Source organism: Dama dama, chromosome 8, assembly GCF_033118175.1.
Source record: "Dama dama isolate Ldn47 chromosome 8, ASM3311817v1, whole genome shotgun sequence".
Taxonomy (NCBI): domain Eukaryota; kingdom Metazoa; phylum Chordata; class Mammalia; order Artiodactyla; family Cervidae; genus Dama; species Dama dama.
Window position 1 is genome coordinate 13,385,908 of NC_083688.1, and position 16,646 is coordinate 13,402,553.

The 16,646-nt window shown below is 50.4% G+C and overlaps 1 protein-coding gene across 1 annotated transcript; it reads right to left on the reverse strand.

Moving 5' to 3' along the window:
* Positions 1-4,947: 4,947 nt before the first annotated feature.
* Positions 4,948-13,950, reverse strand: NKAIN1 (sodium/potassium transporting ATPase interacting 1). Its single transcript, XM_061148423.1, has 6 exons — positions 13,819-13,950; positions 11,509-11,589; positions 10,112-10,309; positions 9,708-9,768; positions 9,065-9,146; positions 4,948-8,923 (listed from the first exon to the last, which is right to left on the reverse strand). Exons 1-6 carry the CDS (start codon positions 13,876-13,878, stop codon positions 8,914-8,916), a joined length of 492 nt encoding a protein of 163 aa, XP_061004406.1. The 5' UTR covers positions 13,879-13,950; the 3' UTR covers positions 4,948-8,913.
* Positions 13,951-16,646: the final 2,696 nt, after the last annotated feature.

Here is a 16,646-nt window from a genome sequence, read left to right on the forward strand (position 1 = left end):
CTGGCACATTGTGAGGACTCCATACGTGTTTAGTGTTGACTATATTCCTCCTGTCAGTAGCATCCTATCCTGTTGGGCCTCACGGCTTTATTTCCCACTACTCCCACAAACCCCACCAGTCACACTGAGGATCCTCCCTAGACACAAGCGCAGGAAGCCAAGAATGTGGACAGAAATGCGTATAAGGTGTGTTCACCCGGAGGGTGAGGGAGTTTGGAAGTCATTGTCCTTGGCGGGTGACATACTATATCTAGAAAACCCTAAAGATGCCACACCAAAACTACTAGAACTGAACCATGAATTCAGCAAGGTAGCAGGATACAAGATTAACACACAGATGGACTTCCCTGGTGGCATGTTGGATAGGAATCCGCCTGCCAGTGTAGGCGACGCGAGTTCAGTCCTCGGTCCAAAAGATTCCACACGGGTGGAGCAATTAAGCCCGTGAGCCACTAATCCTGTGCCTGACCTCCAGGGCCCTCAAACTGCAACTACTGAGCCTTTGCGCCTGGAACATGTTCTCCACAACAGAGAAGTCACTGCAGTGAGAAGCTCAAACACTGCAAGCAAGAGTAGCCCCCACTCGCCACAACCAGAGAAAACCCCCATACAGCAACGAAGACCCAACACAACCAAAAAAAGAAAAGATTAACATACAGAAACCTATTGCATTTCTTTACACTATGAATAAAACATCGGAAAGGGATAATAAAAACAAAATCTCTTTAAAAATCACATTAAAACAAAAAAGCAAACAGGAATAAACCTGACCAAGGAAGTGAAAGATTTATATCCTGAGAACTATAAGATAGTGTTAAAGGAAATTGAAGATGACTCCCGGTAGCTCATACAGTAAAGAAACTGCCTGCAATGCGGGAGACCTGGGTTCGATCCCTGGGTTGGGAAGATCCCCTGGAGAAGGAAATGGCAACCCACTCCAGTATTCTTGCCTGGGAAATCCCATGGACGAAGCAGCCTGATGGGCTACAGTCCATGGGGTCACAAAGAATCAGACACAACTGAGTGACTAACACTTTCACAGAAATGGAGAGATATCCCACGCTCTTGGATTGGAAGAATTAACATTGCTAAAATGGTCATAGTGAACTTCCCTGGTGGTTCGGTGGTTAAGATCGGCCTGCCAAGGGTGGAGACAGAGATTCCATCCTTGATCTGAGAATATTCCACATGCCATGGGGCAACAAAGCCCGTGTACCACAGCTACTGAGCTGAAGCATTAAAGTCTATGAGCCACAACTACTGAAGCCCACGTGCCTTAGAGCCTGTGCTCTGCAACAAGAGAAGCCCCTGCAATGAGAAGCCCATGCAACGCAATGAAAAGTAGCCTCTGCTTTCTCTGGCAACTAGAGAAAGGCCATGCACAGCAACGAAGACCTAGCAAAGACAAAAATAATTAAGATGAGAGCATTAAAAAATCGAATTGCTTCCTAAAAAAAAAAAATGAGCATAGTACTCAAAGCAATCTACAGATTTAATGCAATCCTTATCCATGTCCTTACCGATGAAACGGTGACAATATCAGCGAATAAGCCGTTGGCACAAGTGAAACCCCAAGCCCTGTGCCTGGCACGGTAGCTTCAGGACTTGGTGCTGGGGCTGGAGGCTTGGGAGTCCCCGCTCTCTTATAATCACCAACCATTCGTGATTCTTAATCTGATATTCGGGAGCCTATGTAGCAGATTGGGGTCCTTGTGTTCTCGCAGTATTTCTGAAAGCCAGAGAACCGTCTCCTACTGAAATGGGAAGAGGTCGTCAAGCCGATAAAGGAGCCTGTGTTCTGGACTGGGAACATCGGTGCTCCAGGAGGTCATGTGGTGAGTCCTGCCCCGCAGAGCCGGGACAGCTGTCTTGAGTAGTTGGGAAATAAATTATTAATCAATGCTCTCTTAAAAAAAAAAATCAAGTGAGGATGAGCGTGGTAATTTCAAAAGTTTGGAGCCACTGAGCTGGCTTCATTCCTCCCTTCTCCCTAGGGCCATTGTGTGGACAGAAACACTAAGGCCCTAGTTTGGAGCCTAAGGATCATAGTCTCGGAAGCAGCCCATCCTTTGATGAGATGAGGGTCAGGAGGTGTCATTTTCATGTTATGATGGAAAGGAACTAACAGTTATCAGGGCCCTTCTATATGTCAAGTGCTTTACAGGCATTCTCATTATCACAATAAGCCTTTCAAATACTGTGCCATTTTACAGATGAGAAAAAATGAGGCTCAAGTTAAGTGATTTACCCCAAGTCTCACTCATCCCTCCTTGATGACTTAACTCACTTTATTTCTTCTGTCTAGAGGCAATTCCCCACTGAGGGCAATGTTGCCCCTCAGGGATATTTGGCAATTGTCACTACTGAGGGTGGGGCTACATCCGGTGGGTGGGGCCCAAAGTTGCTGCTAAACATCCTACAGTGTACAGGATAGCTTCCCATAGCAAGGGACTACTTGGCCCCAAGTTCAGACGGTAAAGAATCTGCCTGCAATGCAGGAGACCCAGGTTTGATCCCTGGATTGAGAAGATCCTCTGGAGGAGGGCATGGCAACCCACTCCAGTATTCTTGCCTGGAGAATCCCATGGACAGAGAAGCCTGGAGGGCTACAGTCTGTGGGGTCGCAGTCGGACACAACTGAGCAACTAACACTACTACTATTAGGTTGAAATAATGTGGAGCTGGAGAAACTCTGATCTAGAGAAATCCATGTGCTTCCCTCTGGGTCACTCCAGGCGGCCCTCCTTGAGTCCCCCTGGGAGAGGCTGCCCCTCCTCATAACCCCTGCAGCCACCGTCTGTCCTAACAGGTGCTGATCATGCTGCCTCGAATCAGAGCTTCCAGTAAATGGTACTGGATTGATAATCAATAAATGCTTATTGGCTTAACACACAAGGTGGTGCCTGTCTATTAACTCCTTGCTTCAATTAGACTGGTGATGCCTACCATTTAAGGGCTGGAAAGAAATGCCCGAGGCCTCTGTTGTAGCCACCCTAACTGAGCACCACCATCCCTCACCCGGATCGTCTTGAGAGCATCTGACCTGGCCTCTGTGTTCCAATCCTTGACCTCTTACAGTGTATTCTTCAAACAGTATCCCAAGGGATTCTTCCTAGTTCTGTGGTTTCCCATCTCAGATCAAAAACTAAAGCCCTTATGGTGTTGTTCAAGCCAATATAGCATCAGACATTCACACCCTTATCTGACTTTGTCTCCTGCCACCCTCCCCTTTTCTTGCTTTGGACCACACTAGCCTCCTTGCTTCCTTCTAGTATTCAGGCTTCTACCTCAGGGCCTTTGCACTTGCTGTTCCCTTTGTCCTCTAAATTCTTCAGGCATTTTATCAAAACTATTTCTCAGGGACTTCCCTGATGGTCCAGTGGTTAAGACTCTGCACTCCCAATGCAAGGAGTGTGGGTTTGATCCCTGGTCAGTTGGGGAACCAAGATTCCCACTTGCCACGCAGTGCATGGCTGGGGGAAGAAAACCTTTCTGACTGACCTGATGTCCAATATAAAACCAGAATCGATCCCTATCCTGCCTTCCCTGCCCTGCCCTCTTTTGCTCCATGACAATTATCTGACAAGACATATAATTTACTGGTCTGCCTTTGTGTGTATCCTCCCATAGATATCCCCCAGGAGAGCAGTTATTATGTCCTGCCTTGTTCACTTCATATCCCCAGTGCCTGGTACACAGTAAATTCTTAATCAATATTTGAAGGATAAATTCAGTTGCTTGGATCCAAGTGAAGTGGAATCTGGTACATGAGTGGAGCCCAGAAATCTATATTTTAAAAACACACCCCAAGTGCAGGTAGGGTGGAGAAGCCCCATCCCAGAACATCAGCAGTAAAGAAACCCAGGAATATTCTGCCAAGTCCAGCCCTCTCATGTCATGACGAAGTCACCAAGGCCAGAGGTGGGGAGGAGGGGCCCCAGGTCCCAGGGTGAGTGGGGGCAGAGGGGAAACTCAAACTTCAGTATTGGAAGGCCAGCACAGGGCTCTCGCTGCAGCTCATCGGCCTGGTCCTTGTCAATCTGGTTTCCGGGGAATCGCTGAGTCTGAGACTTGGGGCACCGTGTGGTCCCCAGCTCAGGTGGCGGTGGGCAAACTCGGACCTGTCTTTGCTCAAACTAACCTAGTGGTGAAGTTGTCAGTGTTAAAGTTCAAGAGTTGATCCTACCTTTTGACACGATTAACCCGTTTTTTTAAAAATTTAAGACTGTAACAAGTATTAACAAATGAAATTGAAACTTTAGAGTCTTAGAGTCAAGTTCTGAGGGGGCTGGCAGGCATAATTTGGGTAGGCCTTCCAAGACCCTGGAGGAGGGGAAGTTTCAAAAATGTTTGGAGGCCTCTTTACCTGGTTCTAGAATTTCCCAAACCTGGATCACTCAGGGCACTTGGGAAAAACATAGCTTCCTGCTGCTGCCCAGATGTTGGGTTTAGTGTGGCTCAGATCAGGCTTAGGAATTTGGATTTTTAAGGCATTCTTATGCTCTGTAAACTTGAGAAGCTTGGCCTGTCCAGTGCCAGTAGCCTGTGGAGTAATGAACCTTATAAGGCAATGAGGTCTGGTGTCAGGTACTCCCTCATTCCCAATCTGTTTAGAAACAGGAAAACCCAATCCTAACTTACTCAAGCAAATACTAGTCTGTCTACAAATCCCAGGAGACTCTTGTGCTTGTCAAATGCACCTTGGGGAATTTGTATTTTAGTGCTTCAAAGAATGGCTTGGGCACCCTTATGACTCAATAGTCATTGGAAGATCCATCCTAGCTGGATTATTTGAATGTGCAGAGGTTGCCGGGAAATGGCCCCAGAGGAGCAGGAGCTGTGTGGGCTTTTTTTTTGGCTGCACTTGGTCTGCGTTGCTGCACGTGGGCATCTCATTACCCTGGCTTTTGTTGCAGAGCACGGGCTCTAGGGTGCGTGGGCTTCAGTAATTGTGGCATACGGGCTTAGTTGCCCTGCAGCATGTGGCATCTTCCCTGACCAGGGATCGAACCTGTGTCTCCTGCATTGGCAGATGGATTCTTAACCACTGGACCACCAGGGAAGTCCCAGTTCTGGGCTTTGTGGGAAGACCAGCTTAACTAGTTTCTAGAGTGATGAACAGTGACCAAGGGATGCCTGTGTCCTGCAGCTCATGCTGATCGTGACTCTACTGCAGGGGCCATCCCAAGTTTACACACATAGAGCTCCTGGTCACACACATACCTCCAAGAACACACGTTTACACAGAGAAGAGAGAAACCCTAAACCTCTTCCAGACAAAACACTGTTTCCTGCTTCCCCCCTCCAACCCACTGTTCCAGCCCTGCCAGTTCTCACTAAGGGACAATTCTGAATAGCTTCTGCTGAAAGTCCTTCAATAGCTACCCCTCCACCCCACACACACTCCAGGTTTGACATTCTGATGCACTCTGGTTTGACATTCAGGGCTGCAGGATAGGACTCCTTCCCTGTGGAAGGTAGAATAATGACCTCCTGCCCCGGGAAAGATGTCCCCACTCTAATTTCTGGAAACTGTGAATGTGATAGATGGCAAAAGGGACTTTGTAGATGGGATTAAAGACTTTGAGAGGAGGAAACTATCCTGGACACAGATCCTTCTAAGTGGAGAACTTTTCCTGGCTGTGCTTAGAGAGATGTGATGATGGAAAAAGGATCAGAGCTGTGATGTCACTGGCTTTGAAGAGAGAGGCCAAGAGTCAAGAAATGCAGGGAGCCTCTAGAAGCTAGAAAAGACAAGGACATGGATTCTCCCCTAGAGCCTCCAGAAATGCAATCCTCTAGACATCTTAATTTTACACCAGTGAGACCCATGATGGACTTCTACTGAACTTTAAGATAACAAATGTGTATTTCTTTAAGATACTACAGTTGTGATAATTTATGACGGCAATAGAAATCTAATACATTCCCCACTGAACCTTTCTCCAGCTAGCTCGTCTCTGGCCATTCTTACCCCAGACACCATGGGCTTTCCTCCTTCCCTACCTTTGCTCACGCTGTTAGCACCTATTAACAACTGCCTTTCATGCTAAACTGTCCTTAGCATTGACCACCTGCCACCAGCATCCACCCTTCTGCCTGATCACTCCATGGGCTCCCCACTAGACCATAAACTCCTTGATTTGTCTCCCTCTGATTCCACAACCAGGAGTGGGCCACAGAGGTTGGCATAGTGAACCTGGCATGCTTATGTGGAACCTCTGGTTCTTGGTCCTAACTGCAAGGTCACCTGGAGATCTTAAAAATCTCAGTTCTACCAAATCACTGTGGAAGAATGGAAGACAGCTCCACATGTGTTATTGGGAGATTTCCAAGAGTTAGGTTGAAAAAAGTAGAGCTGAAGAGTAAGTAACATATTTTACCTTGTGTGAGGGGGAAAATTTTATGTAATTTTTAAAAAAAATTGACTATCTTTGGAAAGATATGGAAAATAGGTGAAGAGTACAAAGCACCCTGAAACTTTCTGAATTCTGTGCCATATATACATATTACTTATTTACACACAAAAATAAATGTTTAAAATTCAAAAGACTGATTCTTGTGGTATGGTCAGAGAGAGAGCCAGGATGTCCCAGCTGGGAGACAGGAATCTGTGTCTAAAGCACTGTCTGCCAGTTTATTCCAAGTCAGGAACTGAATCATCAGAAGAGGGCAGAGCCAAGATGCCAATGATATTTGAAAGCATAATCTTAAGATACACTTAATCAGAAAAATAGAAAGCTCTCTAAGAGATTGTGAAGCCAGGTTTGGAAACCACTGACCTAATCCCCTCTGTGCATTTTATGGATCAGGAAAGACAGGGAGGATCATTTGCCCAAAGCCACACAGCCAGCCAGAGGCACAGGCCAGTGTCCCAGGAATGTTTGATCATGACAATGACATAGGTTCCCAACCTCTGCCCACCCTTCATACAAAGACTTTTCCCTTAGAAGACCCTGCAGACTCATGGGCAGGACAGGAAGAGAGAAGAAAACACCGTCTTTAATCATCCCACCTGCACAGAAACCAGGGCGACACTCCCTGCCTTGCAAGGTCCCAGTGAGACGAAAACCTGGTCTCCTTGAAAAAACAAACCATCTTATAAAAACAAAAGGCTTCAAAGCACCAGTGGCTAAACCCGCTGAGTAGAAAAGGGATTCAGGGTGAGATGACAGCCGCCTAGGAGTGGGAGAAGAGAGGGCTGGAGGCAGAAGTTGGCCCAGAGGCAGTGCAGCAGCCAGGCCGGAGGGAACCGTCACCCTCTTGAGCTGCACTGGTAGCTCAGGTTCTGCAGTGACCAGAGAAATGCCCAGGGTTGGCCCTTCAGCACAGACCTGCACATGTGGTGGGGTCTGAGTTCAGGATATTTTGGCCTGAGACAGGAGGGGATGGCAGATCAGAGCGTGGAGAGTGAGGAATGGTCACCATGGAGGGTGTACAACCGTCTGTACTTCCATCTGGTTCCCCCAGGCCTCCCACCCTCCTTCCTAAGCCAGGGCTCCTCCTGTTTCACAAACTGGAAGCTGAGGCCCAATCCTCCTGCCCTCAGATTCACCAGCCAGCACACGGGATGCAGGGTCCTCAGAGGTGTCTGAGGAGGAAGGTGAAGAGACTGAGCCCTTACGTTGACTTGCTCTTAAGGAAGAGTGCTGGCCCTCCAGACCCCCCTCCCCGATGGCACCCCCCTCCATTCTGCCTCTCTGGAACAACTTCTGGGCTTGTTAGAGGGTGCTCCTGGACACCGGTGCGATCGTGAACACTGGTGATCTTTCAACACTGGTGACCAGGAAGCACAGATGAGCCCTTTTCCATGCTGGAACCACTGGTCTTTCATCAGATGAAGTGGATGGCATCCTTAGAGGTTGGCGGAGTTGCTGAGGGGGTGAGGGGTCATGGGTGCAGCAGCCTCGGGGACCTGGGAGTGGGGCAATGGGGTTGTGTCCCCCCCTTTGCTAGAGAAAGCTCAAAAGCTTTGCCAAGGGTGGGCAGAGGCCGAGTCTAAGAAGGCTTCCCTGTAGGTCAGGCTGAATGCAGGGCTCTGGGATCCGTCCATCCCATTCCCAACAAGAGAATGGGTATATTGCTTTAAGAGAGGCGTTGGCAAGTGGTGGCGGTGGTATGTGAGCGTGGTGTATGTCATATGGTTTCTAGAGTGTCCAAGTTGGAAGGGGGCTTGGAAATGGAATTCAGAGACCGGACACTGGGTTTTGGAGTCTGAAACTACAGATGATATACTGTGTTCAAGTCCTGCCTCCACCAAAAACGCAGCTGTGTGACCTCAGGTAAATCGCTTTACATCTCTGGGACTCAGTTTCCATATCTCCAAAATGGGGATTATAGTAAAATCCCAGTATAGTCCAGGGAATTGAGAGTCAAATGAAAAGGCTAGAAAGAGCTCCATTTACTAAGGGATTATTTTAATTATTTGAGGTGAGAAGCTAAGGCCCAGAGAAGACAAGGGCTTTGCCAGATGTCACACAGAGTTAGTGATGGAGCTGCGATTAGAACTCAGGACTCCTCCTCTTCATAGTTCGGGGGAACTTTCCCCAGGGCTGGTGAATAAATGTGGTGAGATGGTGTGTGTGTTTCTCCTGCCCTCTCCCTCTGGACAGGGGACAGGATGCTGGGGGAAGAAGGGAGAAAGGGGAGGCTGGAGAAGGGCGGGGGTGGGAGGTGGGGTCGCCCGCACACGTCAAGGCTGAGATTAAAAAAAATACAAACCCCGCGATTCTCCCCGCCCCACCCCTCAAGTCCAGGCTGCTAAGGGCCAAGTCCAAGTCCTCTTCAGACACAGATCCCGCCGGCTCAGGCTGCAGTGAGTCAGGGAGCCGCCAGGGGGCGCGCCTGCCATCTTGGCCAGAGCTCGTGGCAGCGGCGGTCAGTCTAACCGCAGGGGTGGGCGTGGGGTAAACGCTACCCAGACCTGCAAGAAAACAAAAATCTTTTAGGGAAGCGGACCTCTGAACAGGGAGGCGGAGAAATCCGCCTGCTCCTCCCTCCCCTTCTTTCTCCTACACTAATGCCGGGGTCCCTCCACACCACACGGCTCCGCGCCATGACCCACGTGTACAGAGGTTGCAGTTGTAAATGCGACGTCTTCTGGGGCGCCTGGTATCCGTAGGAGTCAAAACCGCCGATGAAATCGACTGCGGAAGGGGAGATGGCACGTGGTTAGAGATGGGCCTGTGGAGAGGCGAGGTGATGGGAGGCAAGGTCCTAAAAGGGAGGAACCTGAGACCAGATCCAGTACAGGGCCTGAGGGGTTGAGCTTTGCTGTATCATCTCGAGGGACCGGCCAAGGCCTGAGATAGAGAGCTGGAGCGTAGATGCGGAGGGCTGTCGTTTAAGGAGGAGACTGAGGGGTGGGGGTGGGGAACTGGAGCAGGGAGGCAAGACCTTCCGAAGGGTGGGAGTAGGACGAACTGGGAATGGGTGGTGCTTGACAGGAGTGGGGCTGTGGACCCCTCCGAGGGGACAGGACGGGGCCTAAGGGGCGGGTAGTGGGGCAGGGCCTTGGCTTGGGCACCGGGACGTCTGGTCCTCATCCAGAATGGGCCGGCTATGCAGATCCCCGCCCAGTCTACTGTCTCTTCTTCCCCAGCTCCAAGAGGGGCCCCTTAACTGACCCAGGGCTCCCTCCCGCTTGGGCCCCTATCCAGGGTGCTGACGGTGTGGGGTCCCCACTTCCCTAGGGGCTCCGCACTCACAGCTGTCCTCCTCTTCCAGGAATACTTTGCTCACGTAGCAGGCGAACACGAAGCCGAACAGCTGCGGGAGGACACAGCATCAGAAAGGGAGGGAGGAGTGGGAAGCTCTTTCTTCACCCCCTGCCTGGCCCTCCCCACCCTGGCTGGAGGGGCCAAATGTGCTGAGAGGAAGGCAAACCCGTTAACAACTTCAAGTTTAATGACTGTGCCTTAAACTTAATACCCTTAGTTCTGTTCTCTGTTCTGGATGTGACTTTGAACAAGTAATTATTTTACCTCTTTGCTTCTCCAGTTGGACCTGGGAGATATCTTACTGGCTTGTTAAGAGGAAAGAGGGTTATGTAACTTTGTGTGTGTGAAGTGCCAAGGGCAGGGTTGGGATGGGCAAGGGGACAGAAACTCACAGCCAAGAAGATCTGCAGGGCACTGCTAAGTGCTTCAATGTAGGGATAGTCGAGTAGGCAGCCGGTGACTGAGATGACATGGTGGTCCTCCAGGGCCAAGCGGGAGTTCAGGACAGGTGTCACCAGGCAGCCTGGCCCATTCTCCATCCACCAGGAGCGGTGCAGGGATGTGTTGAAGGTCATGATGAAGTCCCGGTCCTAGGGGCAGAGGGGCCTAGGATACTGAGCTGGGGGGAGGGTGGAGATCCTTCCAGGCTCCAGGTTTACTTCACACCTGGGTCATAACAGCTTCCCTTCCTGGCGTGATTTGTGAGAGGTTATGGTCTGTATCTGCAAGTCTATAGTTGGCCAGTAGGTGGCGCTAGATGATCATGCCGGGCTGCAACAGCCCCGCAGGAGCCTCAGAATTTCAGGGCTGGAAAGGATATTAATGGTGATTGGTTTCCCTTTTCCAGCTCTTAGTGAAATCCCCAACACAGACCTTCTTCACAGCTCACTCAACCTCTCCACTGCCCCCTGTGTGTGACCCCGGGCAAACCTCTCCTCTCTTTAGTCCTTGGTTTCCTCTTTTGAAATGGAGAAGGGGCTGGCCTAGATCAGTTCTTACCCACATGTGCATCTATGTGTTCCTCACTTATATGGCCCACTAACAAATATTCACTGCATACCGACTGGGCGCCAAGCACTGAGATGTGCGATCTCCCTCCGCAATTACATGAAACTGGAGTTTCTATTAACTGCACTTACTAGATGAGGAAACTGATGCTCAGAGTGGGTAAGCCACCTGCCCAGGGTCACACAGCTAGGAAATGTTTAAGCTGGGATTTAAATCTAGCAGAAGTAGGAAGCCAAGTGCTCTCATTCATATACTTTGCCTCCTTTCTTTTTAAAACTAGGAGTTGTGCCCTCTGGGTTTGTTCTCGAAGTTAAATACTCCCACTTTCTTCAACAGTTCTCCATGTGACATGGTTGGTTCAGTTTTTCCAGAACAGACTCTACCCTCTCTTTCTCAGCTGAAAAATATCAGAATTGGACTCAAATCTTTGCAGTCTAGGCCATACAAAGCATGTTGCATTTTCACCTCTTTTGCACTGAACACGTGTGGAGCCTAAGAGAAGTTTTCTGGGTCATGACATATTGATGGTTTCTTCTGAGATTGCAATCAACTGGAACCCCAACCCATCTTCATCAGACTGCCCTTCAGCTTCATCATTTGTTTTTGAGAAGTACAGAGGAGGCCAGAAATGAAAATGTAGGGGTGGAGGGAGAGCACAGATTACTCCAATGTGTAGAGAGCGTTCTCTTTAAGAGATGACACCCCAGACCCACACCACAGGAGCCCTCGGGGCAGGGGATGCCAGGCTTTGCCCTCTGACAATGCCAGGCCCGAGGCTTACCTGGGACAGCTGTCCAACCTCCAAATAGAAGCAGATGATAAATGCATTCCAGCCAACCCAGAGCACCAGCCAGGCTGCATACTGGGGAAAGCAAAAGCAGGGGTGGGTCAGGGCGGGGCCTGGGGGAGTGGAGAGGGGGTGGGTCAGTGGACCAAAGAGACCTCTGCAGGGGAAACTATGACAACGCCTCACTCAGCACTTCAGTTTATAAATCATCTTCCAACCAGGCTCCCTTATGAGAGCCCTGCAGGGAAAGCACTGTCTTTCTCTTTAAAGCTAAGCTAAGAAAAAATAATAATAATAATAAAGCTAAGCTAAGGCTCAGAGAAGAGATTTACTTTTTCCAAGATCACACAGCTAGGAAGAGGTAGGGCTGGCATGCAAACCCAAGTTCTCTGGTAGGTAATCCTATCCACTCTGTGAAACTGAAAGTGAAGTCACTCAGTCGTGTCCGACTTTTTGCAGCCCCATGGACTGTAGCCTACCATGTTCCTCCATCCATGGGATTTTCCAGGTAAGAGTACTGGAGTGGGTTGCCATTTCCTTCTCCAGAGGATCTTCCCGACCCAGGGAATTGAACCCGGGTCTCCCGCATTACAGGCAGACGCTTTACCGTCTGAGCCACCAGGGAAGCCTGTAGAGAACCGCAGACACCAACCAGATGGCGTCCTACACATGGCAAAGAACTAGAGAGGAGCTCGATGTTGTTGTTGTTTAGTCTCTAAGTCGTGTCTGACTCTTTTGTGACCCCGTGGTCTGTAGCCTCCCAGGCTCCTCTGTCCATGGGATTTTTCAAGAATACTGGAGTGGGTTGCCATTTCCTCCTCCAGGGGATTTTCCCATCCCAGGGATCGAACCCACATCTCTTACATATTCTGCATTGGCAGGTGGGCTCTTTTACCACTGAGCCACCTGGGAAGCCCAAGGAGCTGGATGATTTCCACCGAAATCCTATGCCTGTGATTCTAATGGCGGCCTCCTGGCAGAAGTGCTGTTTACCGAGGTGCCTGGGGCATTCCTGAGGACTGGAGAGAAGAGTCCTCTTAGGTGAGGGAGCGCTTTGGAAGGGCCCTGTTCGCCTCTGGAACTGAGCCTGTGGGAGGTGGGGAAACTCACCCTAGAATGAGGGTGAGTGGGCTCAGGGGTGGGAGAGGCATGAGATTACATGTCATCGGTATTTGAGGTGTCCGGCATTTATGAAGCAAACCTACCAAAGAGCCTCTTCCCTCAAGAGACGTGTGTGAATGGGTCACTGAGGAAGAGCAGCAGATGAGGATGAGAATAGCTGAAAACAGGAGTTTGATCTTCAAGGACCAGGGCTTGGAAAGAGGAAGTAGGCGGAGGGAGCCAGGGACACAGGGCACTCCTGGGACTGGGCGCAGGAGGCGCTGGCCTCAAAATCACACAAGCCTCTCGAGCACACGCTTGATGAACATCAGGGGACAGGAGCCAAGCCTTCCTGAAGCAACTTGAGAAACCAGACCAGACCAAGAGCATCCCTCACACGGACCTACTGGGGCAGTGTGGGGATGCAGCAGGAGCCTTCGCTCTGGAAGCGATGCTCTAACCCTGCCACTTATTAGCTGTGTGACTTAAGGAGGCCTCGTCACCTTTCTGAGCCTCATGTCCTCATCTGGAAAATGAAGACAGTAAGATACACCTGGCAGGGCTGTCGTAAAGGTAAGTGAAGCTAGTGAAACTCTTGGCATGTGTCTGGCACACGGGAAAGTGAAGTGTGAAAGTGAAAGTTGCTCAGTTGTGTCCGACTCTTTGCAACCCCATGGACTGTCCACAGAATTCTCCAGGCCAGAATACTGGAGTGGGTAGCCTATCCCTTCTTCAGCGGATCTTCCCAACCCAGGGATCAAACCCAGGTCTCCTGCATTGAAGGCAGATTCCTGACCAGCTGAGCCACAGGGGAAGCCCAAGAATACTGGAGTGGGTAGCCTATCCCTTCTACAGGGGATCTTCCCAATCCAGGAATCAAACCGGGGTCTCCTGCATTGCAGGCGGATTCTTTACTAATTGAGCTACCAGGGAAGCTCTGGCACATGAGAGGCACTCACTCAATGATACATCTGGTTAATAGTTGGACTTTTCTGTAGAAAATTCTTTAGGAAAGTACTAATCTTGTCTCCACTGAGCAAAGAAGCACTGGGATTTGGATATCACCAGCCAGGCTGGAGCCAAGACTCAGGTAGGGGTCTAGGTGCCCCGGGTTAGGGGACAGCTCTGGCTGGAGAATGAGGTAGAAATGGATGGGGGTGAGAAAGAAGGAGTTGGTTTGGGGAGGGGCCGAGTGAGCCATACCAGGATGAGGTACCGGGAGCGGTACTGCACGGTGCCAAAGATGCCCAGGATAACTGCCATGATGTGCAGGAAGTTGGCAAGGATCGGAGCCCACTGGTAGCCCAGGAAGTCAAAGATCTGCCGCTCCAGCGCAGCCACCTGTGGGAAAGAGCAGGCTGAGGCCACATCACCCCCTAAAGGAGGAAGACGGGGACTCCTCCTCAGCCTTGTGGAGCAGGGGACACCAGTTACCAGGGTGATGAGGCACCATGACCTGACTGTACACAGGCCTCAAGGTCACCCCAGCCCTGTAGGACCCAAGGGGATGCTGGGAGGTGAGGACAAATTGGTGAGGATGCGAGGGGGATGGAGCCCTGGCGATCACTTTGGGGTGCGCTAGTGGGAGACGGGAGCCAGGGTTCAGAACACCTTCCATCCTGCCAAGAAGCCTCCCCACCTGGCACCTGTAGCTCCCCTGGGGGGTGGGTCTCAGCCAGTGGAGTCAGGATTCAGACTGGCTCCCCTAGCACTGGTCTAGGGATGAGCCATGGCCCTAGAGGGCCCAGGGGAGCCTGTAGGACTGAGTCTCCTCTTTTAAGGATCGCTCTCTGTAGGTTGTCCTGGCCCAGGGGACCCACGGGCTGCAGAAAAAGGGATTGTTTTTTTCCCTCTTTCTCCTCCTGCTTCCACACTAACTTTGTGCTCCTTGGCAGTGCCTTCCCACACGAATGCTTGTGTTCAGTCACATGACTTGTTTCATTCAGTGAGATTTGAGCAAAGAGGAAGCAGGTGAAAAAGCTTGAAAAACACCGGTGCATTGGAGCTTGCCCACTTTTTACACTTGTAACATAGAGAACACCTTTTGAAAGAACTCAGGCTGACCTTCAGGAGGACAAGAGGGCACGGGGAAAAGAGCCAAGGCATCTGAGCTGACAGCGAGTCAACCATTAACACACATGAGTGAGGCCATCCTAGATCACTCAGATGCTAGCCAACCCACCAACAGACCAAAGACATATCACTAGACCAAAGAACCTCCAGCTGACCCACAGAATCGTGAGCTAAATCAAGTGGTTGCTTTATTTTTTGTTTTTATTGCTATTTTTGAATTTTCAGCCACGTCGTGCAGCTTCTGGAATCTTAGTTCCCTGAATCAGGTGATTGAACCTGGGTCCATGGCAGTCAAAGCCCTGAGTCCTAACCACTGGACCACCAGGGAACTCCCTAAAATGGTTGTTTTTGCACCACTACATTTTGGAGGGATTTGTTATGCAGCAGGAGGTAACTGATATAGGACTCGATCAACAGTCCCTTTCCAGTAGCCCCTGATTCAAGCTTTCAGCTGATACACTTAGGAACAAAGATCCCAAGGATACCAATGGTTAGTGACCGTCCCATATCCCTCCTTCTGTTGACAGAACCTATCTCTTTGTTTTGGAAACTGCCTCCCAGACCCTCAGTCCATGCACTAATTTCTGCGGTGGGCTCGGGACCCAAGTCTAACTAAATAAGCAGCACACAGTGATCTGCTCAGGGAAGAACTCTCTCTGCGCTCTGCCCCTGAGAGTTGCCTGGGTATTTGCTGGGCATCAGGACAGAGATGCCGCCTGTCCACCAAGATACCTGGATGGGTGTAGTGTCAGCTGAGAGCTCCTGGGGACTGTCTTTGCCAGCACGCAGGGGACAGCCTGCTTGAGGAGGAAGCCAGAGCTAAGGGACAGAGTGAGGAAAGAAGAGGGAACACACCAAGGGGAGGGTCTGAGGATCTAGCCACGACGAAACGAGTTCTCCCTCCTTGTACTGATTTGTCACTTATACCCAAGAGTCCTGACTACATAGAAGGAGAGAGAAGAGAGTCTGTCTAGGTAGGGAGAGAAGATCCTAATAAAATAAGATCCCAGAAGGCTTTTTCCTGGCCAGGAGGCAGGAGGAGGTGGAGGTGATGGTTCCACACAGATGGTAAAGCTTGGGCAGAGGCCCAGGAAGCTGCAGGCCCAACCCTGGCATCCATTGACCTGGCACCAGCCTGCCTCTTGCTGGCGACTCCCCTCCCAGCGCTCTGCAGGTTGTAAAGAGCTTTCCAAGTTCACCTCTCATTGGATACTTCTTGGCAGAAAGGCACCGCTGAGATCATTATCTCAGAGGAGAGCAACAGTGAGGCTCAGAGAGAGGAAGTGACTTGCCCAAGGTCACACAGCAGGTTGGTGGCAGAGCCAGGCAGACATTTTGCCTTTCTCTGCCTTCTGTCCCATCTTAGCACTAACACGTCACCTTTCCCGGTTGCCACTGGCTTGGGAGTTTAGACATGTGGTTTCTGGTTGAGGTTCTAACACTGACTCCTGGTTTACTTGGGCAGACTACCTTCTCTGTGGGTCTTGGGCTCCTCTTTCATATACAAAGGCTGCCAGACTAAATAAGGGCCCTTCTGGTTTTGAATCCAGTGGCCTGCTCCCAAAGCTCCTGCCCCAATTCTGTTCTCCTTTCTACCCTGACTCTGCAAGGCTCTGAGGAACCCTGGTGGTTTGAGGTCCAGCTGGGTGCTCTAGACTCAGCTGACATGGGATCCTAGAAATGAGGTTGTGACAGGGTTGCCCAGGCTCATAGTGTAGCTGGGGAGACACCCTGCCTGGACACAGCTACCTAAACCTGACATCACCCCCACCCCCATCCTGGCCCTTGCTCAAAACGCTTGTGTTCTCAGGGACCTCACTGATGGAGTGAGCAGCAGTCAACTGCAGTTCTACTGTGTGACTCAGGACAAATTACTTCCCCTCGCTGAGCCTATTTCTTTAATTATAAATGGGGAAGACAGTAATTCCCCTAGGAAGTTGTGAGGATATGGAGACATC